The 11,240-nt window shown below is 38.3% G+C and overlaps 3 protein-coding genes and 1 non-coding gene across 4 annotated transcripts; 3 read left to right on the forward strand and 1 right to left on the reverse strand.

Annotated features, from left to right (window-relative positions):
* Nucleotides 1–602: 602 nt before the first annotated feature.
* On the reverse strand, nt 603–3,072 carry LOC108831229 (uncharacterized; the record flags this gene model as incomplete). Its single annotated transcript, XM_018604794.2, has 4 exons — nt 603–1,229; nt 1,301–1,463; nt 2,081–2,399; nt 2,767–3,072. Coding segments are annotated over 4 exons (1,257 nt in total), but the record flags the coding sequence as incomplete, so codon positions are not given.
* A 783-nt stretch (nt 3,073–3,855) lies between these two features.
* Nucleotides 3,856–6,299, forward strand: LOC108840268 (pentatricopeptide repeat-containing protein At1g74630). Its single transcript, XM_018613101.2, has one exon. The coding sequence runs from the start codon at nt 3,966–3,968 to the stop codon at nt 5,916–5,918; it is 1,953 nt and encodes a 650-aa protein (XP_018468603.2). The 5' UTR covers nt 3,856–3,965; the 3' UTR covers nt 5,919–6,299.
* Nucleotides 6,300–6,501: 202 nt separating this feature from the next.
* On the forward strand, nt 6,502–7,729 carry LOC108841098 (glutathione S-transferase U10). Its single transcript, XM_018613879.2, is given in 3 exon segments — nt 6,502–6,576; nt 6,578–6,826; nt 7,083–7,729. Coding segments are annotated over 3 exon segments (699 nt in total). The 3' UTR covers nt 7,458–7,729.
* Nucleotides 7,730–7,977: 248 nt separating this feature from the next.
* Nucleotides 7,978–8,058, forward strand: TRNAL-AAG (transfer RNA leucine (anticodon AAG)). Its single transcript has one exon. It is a non-coding gene; the product is annotated as a tRNA-Leu (tRNA).
* The last annotated feature ends 3,182 nt before the right edge of the window (nt 8,059–11,240 follow it).

The raw sequence follows: 11,240 nt of genomic DNA on the forward strand, positions 1-11,240 counted from the left end.
TGGATTGTGAGAAGCCATTTGGGACAACATATTGAAGGCATGGCAATGGTAGAAAATATATCATCCTCCCTTTAAGCAGAAACTGCAGCTTTCATTTACAATTAATCACTTCAGACTTGTTGGGTTTAAGTATGGCGCAATGTTTGGTTTGAAAGTGGTTGTCAAACTTTAGTTAAAATAATCAAGAAGATGGAGAACAACACAGACATTGGTAATATGCTACATGATGCTTTATGGATGCAATCGTTATCTTAATGCTCTTTGGATTATGTCAACAGAGAAACAAACCAAGCAACTGATATTCCTGCAAAAGAAATCAAATTGTTATCTGTTCAAAATTTCTATGCTTCACCTGTTTGGTTACAAAAAAAGATCTTGTATTTTCCATTTACAATTTAATAAAATTAGTTGACAAAAAATATATACATATATATAAATAAATAAACAAGGACCTAGTTTGGTAAAACATGAGGGTCTACTGGTCTAGTACGTTTGGGATATTAAATTGACCCATTTAAATAGTGGGGTAAATGCATGGCATGCGATGAACCTGCGTAGCATCCACACAAAAAAAAATACTGGACAGTAATACATCAACTAAATTAGTACTGCAAAAAAGTTGTATTCATTTGGAAAAGGACATGGTAGATACTAGATAGTATTTGAACCAAAAAAAAAAAACTAGATAGTAAGACTTTTAAGCGTAGTAGTAGCAAACAATCAATAAAACACTGTATGGGCCTGGGCTCACAAAATGAATCTACTTGAGAGAAGCACAAGTCTCTTGCAAGAAGTTGTAGAGCTCTTGAGCAACAAGAGAAGGATACTCTTCTTGAGGCAAGAGTGCACCTTCAACCTCCACAAACTTGCTAACTCCTTTGGCTCCTCTCAGTGCCTCCATCTCAGCTTTTGATCTCTTTGGAGCACCTTTCGTTGACATCACCATAACCGGAAGTTTCCCTTCCAAATCAGCAAACAGCTGTAGAAACTCATCCCGGGATGAAACCGGGTCGAGTAAACCGGTCAAGAAAGCTGCAGGGACGTAACGTGATCCTTTCTGCTTTGTCAACTCGTATCTGCTTTGGATTATGGCCTCAGTCACGTTGCTTTGGTCTGCGTAGACATGGGATTTGTACTGAGACTCGATTGATTTCTCGTTGCTCACTAGCATGTTGTACATCATCCAACCGACTCCAGGTGCTCTTAGCGTTCCTCTTAGCAGACCATACCTGTTGGGACAGAAACCAGGTCAATCGAGACAGGATCAAGACAGGACTTATAGTGAAAGCAACAGACAGACCTTGTCTCCATGGAGGAATCACGGCCAAACACTATAGGTAGAGGTCCAGCCCATGTAGGTGCAACAGCAGCAATAGCTGATGGTTTTAGTAGCCCACGTTGTGTAGCACGGACTGCTAGTGTTGCTGCATGTCCTCCTCCGATTATTACTACATCATCGTTACCTGTTTCGTTTTAAACACTATGTCAAGATATAAACATTCATACCATACCCATGGTCTCAGAATAAGCTTAAGCTACATAACTCTTAACACTTATATAAGCTCATGTATAACCAATTTTCAAAAAGTTGCTAGGAGGTAACTAGACGCTTTGTAAAGTTAACCTGATTTTTTAGAGCCTAGACATTAACAAGTTATTGATTTATTTTATAAATATTTTACATTTATATAAGATATTTTAATTTTTGGGTTTAATTATAAACTTATTTTGATAAATTATCAAAATTAGATATGAAAAAACAAAAGAAATTAGACAAATTTATGTATTCGTACTAACACTATTACTTAATTCGACATATTTAGACTAATTTAGATCGATTTAAACTTGTTTAAACCGATTTAGAATGGTTTAAACAGATCTAAGCCGTATAAATATGATTTTAAGAAAATCATTTCAGCTAGGACCGATTTGCTGTCTAGAGTCTAGACCTCAATTTTCATGGTGTTCTATAGCCAAATATAGACATAACTAGTCTACATGAATCAGTTTTCATTTCGAACAAACATGTACCTAGAACTAAAAAGCCATATAAGCGGTTCATAGAAAGGTTTACACTAACCTGCCTGGCTCATTGGGCTCTCAGGTGAGTTCATGAAATCAACCACAAACTTCTCCATCACATCTGTATCATAATCCATCTTAAGTTTATCAGAGTAACCAAGACCAGGCCAATCCACAATAGTTGCACGCCAGTTAACTTCCCCATCACGCTGCACGATGTTTCTAGCCACAGATCTCCACTCCTCCACGGTGCTAACGTCTGATATCGTCGGTATCATCAAGATATTCTTAGCTGATGAGTCACTCCTCTCTCCCTCGTGCTCTTCGTAGTGGATACCGATCGAGTTCCCCTTGAACTTCCACTCCCACTTGCTTGTCTGAAACAGAACAACAATGAAAACCGATAAACTAACGATTATTGCATAAAGATCATAACTTTTCAATCCTGGTTTCGAAATAAAAACAATTGATAGAGAGCATCCAATACATCTCTCACTTTAAATTCAAATGACCAAAGCTTTTTAATTGAAATTGAACAATAAGAGTGAGAAGATGATCAGACAAAAACAGAACCACATGAAACCAGTAAAGATCATAACTTTTTCGATTCTGGTTCCATAAAGATCATAACTTTCATCAATCTTTTCCATTAAAAAAACTATATCTTTAGTAATCTATTATGGAAGTCAAATGATCAAACTTTCAATTGAAATTGAGACGATCAGACAAAAAACACTAACTCACTTTAGTTTGGACTGAAACTTTGTCATCGATGGAGACCGAGGGGTTTCCGACAGAAGCTCTAACCGAAACGGGTTTGAAGCTTTTTGGAGCAAGCAAGAGAAATGGTCTTCGAATTCTGCAGGAAGAGGGTACGAGAGGTGGGGATGATACAGAGAAAGCAGCCATGGAAGCGAGGAGGGCTTTCGAAGATCTGGTAGAGAGGAAGAAGGAAGGAAGGAACGATTCAAAAGGTTGAGACTTTAGAACCCACCAAGACGTGTTGATTTCTCTTCCCGTCAAAGGTTTGGAAAAATCTGGCAGGAATTTTCAACAGCAGTCCAGAAATATGAATTATATTACGGTTTCGTCCTTGAAGAATGCAAAACGCCACAATCAACCCCAAACCTTGGCAAATGAAGACCACAAAGTGGGATATTATAGACTAGTGTGGTATTGATTAACAGTAGGTGTTACAGAGTATTGTGGCAAATGATGTCCAAAACGGAGGAGACATGAACTTGTTTAGATGATCCAATCCAGGCTTGTCTGGAACAAGATGCACTTCAGCTTGTTTCATCCTCTCTAAAGCAACTAATTGACACCTAGCTATATTTTTTTCTCTTGTTTTTGTAAACCAGGAGGCGTCTGTATTTTTGGCCCATATAATCTCTGCAGACTCGGAACCAGCAGACACTAATACCAATAATATGCTGTAAAGCATTCCTCCCAATGAGAATCAAACTATGAGTGCAACAGAGCCTACTTCAAACACTAAATCACTAGCCCAATGCACCATTGATGCTACCTAGCTATTTTTAACCGAGTTTTGTAGGTTTGAGTTAAACCGAACCGAAAATTTTAGTTAGTTAGGTAAAAAAATTGATATTTATAAAAAGAATTGATTTTCGATTCCATTCATTAATCGGTTAGTTTGTTTTTTTTAAAAATAGTTATTATTCAAAATTTTGAATCGAAGTAATCAAACTAACCAAAACTACTATCCTATATTAATCAAATTTAACCGACGGAAACCAAAAACTTCGATTAGTTTAGTAAAAAGTTCTAATACCAAACTACTAACCGAAACCAAACCATTTTTTTTCCAGTTCAATTTGGTGAGATTTTGGTCGAACTGCTACCCGAGTTCTGAACTACCGAACCCGCATGCCTTGCGTTGTGTTGTGTTTGGTTAATTAGTCACCGTCTCTTTTTTTTTGAAAATGTCTATTACACTCCACCATTACAACACTCTCCTTACCACCACAACCTGCAAGACCTTAAGATCACTAACCCAAATCCACGCCTCCCTCATCAAATCCTCCCTCGACACCGACCCTTACTTCACCGGAAAACTCATCCTCCAATGCTCCACCTCCCTCCCCGACGCTCTCCCCTACGCCCGCCGCCTCCTTCTCTCTTTCCCCCACCCCGACGCCTTCATGTTCAACACTCTCATCCGAGGCTACTCCCAGTCCGACAACCCCCACAGCTCCATCTCCTTGTTCGTCGAGATGACCAGGAAAGGTCTCGCCTTTCCCGACAGCTTCACCTTCGCGTTCGTGATCAAGGCCGCGGAGAGTTTAAGGGATCTGAGGTCCGGGTCTCAGCTGCATTGCCAGGCTTTGAAACATGGGTTGGGTAGTTCTAACGCGTTCGTCGCCACTACTTTGATCGGTCTGTACGGGGAGTGCTGTACAGAGTCTGCACGCAAGGTGTTCGATGAAATGCCTGAACGGAGTTTAGTCGCGTGGAACGCTTTGGTAACGGCGTGTTTCCGAGGGGGTGACGTGGCGGGAGCGGAGGAGGTCTTTGGTGAGATGGTGGAGAAGGATCAGATGTCGTGGAACGTGATGCTTGCTGGTTACGTTAAAGCAGGGGAGGTTGAGAGTGCTAGACGGGTGTTTTCGGAGATGCCTGTTAAAGATGGTGTCTCCTGGAGCACTATGATTGTTGGGTTTGCTCATAACGGTAGGTTTAATGAGGCTTTCTCGTGTTTCAGGGAGCTGAGACGAGTTGGGTTGAGACCGAATGAAGTAAGCTTGAGTGGTGTTCTCTCTGCTTGTTCACAGTCCGGGGCGTTTGAGTTTGGTAAAGGGTTACATGGGTTTGTGGATAAAGCAGGGTATAGTTGGATAGTGTCTGTGAACAATGCGCTTATCGATATGTATTCTAGGTGTGGTGATGTAACATTAGCTAGGTTAGTCTTTGAGAGTATGCCAGAGAAGAAGATGAAGAAGAGCGTTGTGTCTTGGACTTCGATGATTGCGGGATTAGCAATGTATGGTCACGGCGAGGAAGCTATTAGGCTCTTCGACGAAATGACTGAGTCTGGTGTTAGGCCTGACAAGATATCTTTCGTTTCGCTTCTGTATGCTTGCAGTCACGCTGGACTGATTAGAGAAGGTGAAGATTACTTCTCTAAGATGAAGAGAGTTTACCAGATAGAACCGGAGATTGAACACTACGGTTGCATGGTTGATTTATACGGCCGATCTGGACAACTACAAAAGGCTTACGGTTTCATATGCCAAATGCCAGTTCCACCAACTGCTGTTGTGTGGCGGACTCTTCTCGGGGCTTGTAGTAGTCATGGGGATACCGAGTTAGCCGAGGAAGTTAGAAAAAGGCTTGATGAGCTTGACCCAAACAACCATGGCGATCTTGTTCTGTTGTCGAATGTTTATGCTACTTCTGGTAAATGGAAGGATGTTGCTTCTATCAGAAAGTCAATGATTGTGAATAAGATCAAGAAGTTAACTGGTTGGAGCTTGGTTGAAGTTGATAAAGCCATGTACAAGTTCACCGCTGGTGAGAAAAAGAAGGGAACCATCGGTTCAGAGGCACACGAGAAGCTAAAGGAAATCATATTGAGGCTTAGAGATGAAGCTGGGTATGCACCGGAAGTTGCAAATGCGTTATATGATATAGAGGAAGAAGAGAAGGAGGATCAAGTGAGCCAACACAGTGAGAAGCTTGCACTTGCGTTTGCTCTAGCTAGATTGCCCCAAGGAGCAAGAAGTATCAGGATAGTAAAGAATCTGAGAATCTGCAGAGATTGTCACGCCGTTATGAAGCTGGCGTCGAGAGTTTATGGAGTAGAGATTGTGGTCAGAGACAGAAACCGTTTCCATTCATTCAAGGATGGTTCTTGTTCATGCCGTGATTACTGGTAAAAGCTCTGATTACAACGTTTCTTTTTCTCATGTGTTTGGGGGAAAATGTTCAGACATGAATGCACAAGTCTTTCCCAAGTTCTGACATATCAACTAAGAAGGAGCAATTCAAAGTAACTGGAGACTGAAGTTAAGATCGGTTGCATTATAGGAGAGAGCCTTGTCTTTGAATGATATCAGAGGCTCTTGGACAGTTCTTCTCGTTATTGTTTATTAGTAGAGATCGTTGTAGATCATTCCACACACACAAAGTTGGTCCAAAAGTCTTTATGTTTTTTTTATTAAAAAGGTTATTGGGCGGCAATACAGTCAAAGAACTTCAAATATTAAACTCTGTTTTACCAATCTTGAAGATTTAATAAACAAATCTTTCAGTCAGTAGTTTTAATGTTATTCATATCATATCTACTGGAAAAGTTCAAACTTCTAAGTCAAAACTTTGAACGAATAATAAAAAATACCACCACAAATATGCTTGGTGAACAAGACAAAACACAATCCAAAGCAAAGACATACACGTCTTAAATCTCTATAAAAAGGATAATCCCCAAGAAGAAAAGAAAAACAGAGACTTGTAAAAAGAATGGAAGAAAACAAGAGCAAAGTAACACTACATGGGATGTGGGCAAGCTCATACTCAAAGAGGGTCGAAATAGCCCTTAAAACTCAAGGGTATACACTACGAGTACGTCGAAGAAGATTTTAGGAACAAGTCGGAGTCTCTGATTCAACTCAACCCTGTTCACAAGAAGGTCCCTCTTCTTGTCCATGACGGTAAACCACTGGCCGAGTCACAAGTGATTCTTGAATATATCGACGAAACGTGGAAGAACTCTCCTCGTCTCTTGCCAGAGGATACTTATGAAAGGGCTCAGGTCCGGTTCTGGGTCAGCTACATAAACCAACAGGTGGATTTCCCTGGATCTTTCGCCAGAAAATTGATATGGCTTTTTCTTTTGAATAACCGGTGTATCCTGTCTCTACCGAAGTGAGTTCAGACTAGCGGGACGCTGGGCGAATATTAAATTTTGCCTTAGTAACCAGTGGGATTTGAATATGGGTCCGTATTAGGGCCGAAGCTCCCTCAAGATCAACCGTCTCGTTTGATTAAGATTGATATGGTTACTGCATGGATGAATGAATGATTGTTTTTTTTTGTTGCAGGTGATTGAGGTCATGGGTCAAGTTCTGTTCCAAGAAGGCGAAGCTCAAGCAAAGTCTATAGAAGAGGCTAGAGAGAGGTTCAGAGTTCTTGAAGAGGGACTAAAGAAGCATTTTCCGGATAAATCCATCAGAGAGAGTGATGACGTAGGGCTTCTGGACATCGCCATCATCTCTACTTTTGGATCACAAAAAGTTTATCATGAAGTGCTCGGTGTAAGGGTGATCAATCCAGTGAGCACTCCGACTTTATACAACTGGATAGAGAGCCTGAAAGAGCTGACAGTGATGAAAGAAGCAGAAGTGCCTCGTGATAGGTTGGTGCCTTTTCTCCAGATGTATAGACAATGGCATCTCCAGCAGGCTGCAAACGCGTAACGGGGATCATAATATTGTTTTATGGCAGATACACTAATGTATGATATTGAAACTAAATAAATGTATCTTCATGCTTTCTATAGTCACTGCATCAGAATTCACATGGCTACAACTGTGAAACCCTTTTTCTGCGTAGCCTTTTATATCTCTAAGACCATCAAAAAGAAGTTCGTAAGCATAATATGTAATACAGCTCTTCTTCAACAGATCCTCCAAGACAAGCTTAGCCTTTTAGGCTTGATGCTGCTGTTACATAATCATTTGGTCAGCGTGTTGTAAAGAATCACATTAGGCTTTATCCCTCTCCCTAAGGCCTCGTTAAACAAAGCTAAAGCACGGTTTGTTTCACCTTCCTGACACAACCCTTCAATCAAAGAGCGATATGTAAACTCGTCAGGCATAAAGCCCTTGTGGTTTCGGAGTTCGGTGGCTGGCTAACTCGAGAAGCCAGGTGATGGCGAAGAAACTTTGTCTCCACAAATTCTAATATGTAAAATGTTAGAATCTTGTTCAACATCAAGTTGATATGGCCGAGTTGGTCTAAGGCGCCAGATTAAGGTTCTGGTCCGAAAGGGCGTGGGTTCAAATCCCACTGTCAACATTTACTTTTTTTCTCTGGTTTTTTTTCCAAACTGTTCCGGTTTTACGTAGAAAACTGTTGTAATTTGCTACTGGTCCCACAAAAAAAGGAGAAAAAAAAATTAAATGACATTAAAATATTATTATTAGTTAGATTTATTAAACAAATAAAAAGTTTAGATTTAGACAGTGAACAAATAAAATATTAGCTTAGTTATTTAACTAGGTTTAAGAAAAATAAAATTTGAATTAATCATTAAAAATAATATGTGTAAGTAAAATATCTCACAGTATTTTATTTTATTTAGGCAAAAATCTTTTCATAATTTCTGTTTAAATTTTTGTTCTTTTTTAATAAATAGAAAATAATGTTTCCAAAAAAAGCAACGTAGAAAGGAAAGTTTCCAAACTATCCAAAGTCAGTTATTAAATTTACTATTTTTTTTTAATTTACTATTGTATTATACTCTTTCTGATTTGCTTGGCGAAAATCTTATTACTTTGAGTTTTTTCCGTACTGCTACATCCCCTAGTCTATATTTGAGAAGTGATTTTGACATGTGTCATCACCATATTAATTTTGAAAGAAAAATTATGACATGGCACACTAACATTGATGACATGGCTTGAAATAAATTATGACATGGATATTTACATTTAGTGTTGATTTATATTTAAGATAAACTTTAAAAATATGGTAATAACTTATAGATAATTATGACATATTTACATTTAATATTGATTTACATTTAAGGTAAGTTTTTAAAATATGTTAATAATTTATATATCATAATTAATATAACAATAAATAATAAATTAAATAGAAATATAATAATAATTAAAATTTCGAAATATTATTTAGCTATATTTTATAAGTATATAATTTTTATTAAAAAACAATTCTTCAAAATACTATGCATTTTTTAAAAAAATAATAATTTTCTTTAAATAGTGACATGGACGTTTACATTTATTGTTGATTTGTATTTTTAATAAGTTTTTAAAATATGGTAATAACTCATAGATCATCATTAATATAGCAATAAATAATATAATGTTATAAAGAGAAATATAATATTATTTTGGATTTTTTAAAAGTTAATTCTATTTTATAATTATTATCAGTAAAACAATTCTTCAAAATTATACAGTTTGAAATGGTGGAAGCCCCCTCGGTCCAATGGTTTGACTAAGGGTTCATGTAATGCTTCTACACCCGGAGGTCTGGGTTCAAACCCCAGAAAATACCAAATTATGCAGCTTATGGAGAAACGGATTACAGGAAATCTTCAGCTTGGTGTAGGGCGTACCATCGAACATGGATCTCATAGGACGGCTCGGAGAGGTGCAGTCAGACGTGTATTCTCACAAGATGGTATAATTGTCGGCTGTATAATCGTCTTTGTAATATTCTCATCATTGTAATAGCATAATTAATCGACAATAATCGATCCAGACGTTCAAAAAAAAAAATACAGTTTGAAATGTAATTTTCTAATCCAATACTATTACTTTATTTTTAATATTCATAAATTTTAGAAAATTATACACTCAAAATTTTTTTTTCTTACCTTTAAAAAATTTGATTTAATATATTTTACAAAAATATATACATATATATTACTAAATATACATTGAATAATTTTTTTTTAATTTTAAAGTTTTACATATGATTAAATTAAGATTATATATTGTAAGCAAATAATAAAATAAAAAATTAACAAAATTTGTATTTTAAAATAAATTTATATTTTAAAACTTTTATTTCTGCACATGGTGCAGGAAAACACCTATGTGATAAAATACAATACATTTAGCAAGATTTCTGCATATTTTAAGTCGTTTTGGTGATAGCTCTCTGCAAGTTCTGTTAAAAAATGTCAAAGCTCAAGCAAATGCTTATGTTCAAGTCTTAACAACAGTTAGTATTTTTTTTGTTTGTATATTTCTCCTCACTGGTATGTTATTTATTGGTTCTAGATTAATGTGAAGGCAAATGCTGAGATCGTAAAAGTGGAGCTGAAATACAACGAGATACGAAAGCTTGTCTATGACAAGCGTGATGAAGTTATCAAATTCATTCCTGACTTTTGGATAACTGCTTTTAGTAACACTCTTTTAGCTATTTGGCTAATCACTGATTTAAAAAAAACGTTTCTTCACAACTTGCAACTAAGAAAGATAATGTATTACACCTCCCAAGAATACCCTAGAAACTCTCTTTTTCTCTCTCGCTAGCCGCCGTCTCCAAAAAGCTTTTTTCCCCGGTCCGGTGCCGTGCCGGTACCGAGGTGTCTCTCCTTTCCCTTTTTCTCCTTTTTTCTTTTGCCTCATCTCTTCATTTGTTCCAAGTCCGGTTGATATGTCCTCGATTCTGGTTTCAACGTTTCTTCACCCGAGATTCATGGAGTTCAAAGGAGACGCGACGGTGACCCTGGAAAAGAAACGAGACTGTGACGCGACTGATAAGAATGAGGTCGGCTTTTAAGACTGGAGTGACTGCCGGATCTAGTTTTCAATCTTTCAGATCTATGGTGTAACTCCGTGACGGCAGCGCGTGACTCAGTGGGAGCTCTTCTCCGCCTTCGATCTACCCCTTGCGGCAGTAACACAGGTGGAGAGGCGTATGAATAAGTGGCAGAAGATAGCTTTGTTTATCCGGTTCTCGGAGACGACGTGTGGTTCGTACACGGTGAGGCCCTACATCCCAGCACCGATGGCGCCTCTGCGGTTCGTCCGGTGGTAAGGTATCACGCCATTTGAAGCTAGGGTATGCTGTTCCGGTTGCGTTTTGCTGTTTGTCAGGTCTGATTTTATCAGTACGGCTCTGTGCCGTTTTTTTGGATAAGGAGTGAGACGGTCATGTCCATTGATGCTGTATCTAGTTGAAGTTTGCACCAACGTGGTGTTGAAGAATTGGTCCGAGTCCTGCACGCATATCTTTAGGCGACTAATGCTTGGTTTTCTAAATGTTAGACTTTGATTAGTTTCAGTTTATCTTCGGACATCCGTTGTTCACTCGTGTGGTCAAATTTAGGAGTTTAAGAGACAGTATCTTCCGGGTCGTGGGGAATGCTTGTTCTCAATGGATCGAGACAAGGGTTGACAACGGATGTGGGTCAAGTTCAGAATGCGCTGTCTGGCAATGAAGCTGTTGGTACACGGTCTGAACTCAAATCTTGTGGAGACCAATCGCTAGTATTT

This window comes from Raphanus sativus, chromosome 2 (genome assembly GCF_000801105.2).
Source record: "Raphanus sativus cultivar WK10039 chromosome 2, ASM80110v3, whole genome shotgun sequence".
NCBI lineage: Eukaryota > Viridiplantae > Streptophyta > Magnoliopsida > Brassicales > Brassicaceae > Raphanus > Raphanus sativus.

Bases quoted from the DNA above. Each gene is read 5' to 3' on its own strand.
- LOC108840268 (XM_018613101.2), top strand. From the start codon at position 3,966: ATGTCTATTACACTCCACCATTACAACACTCTCCTTACCACCACAACC.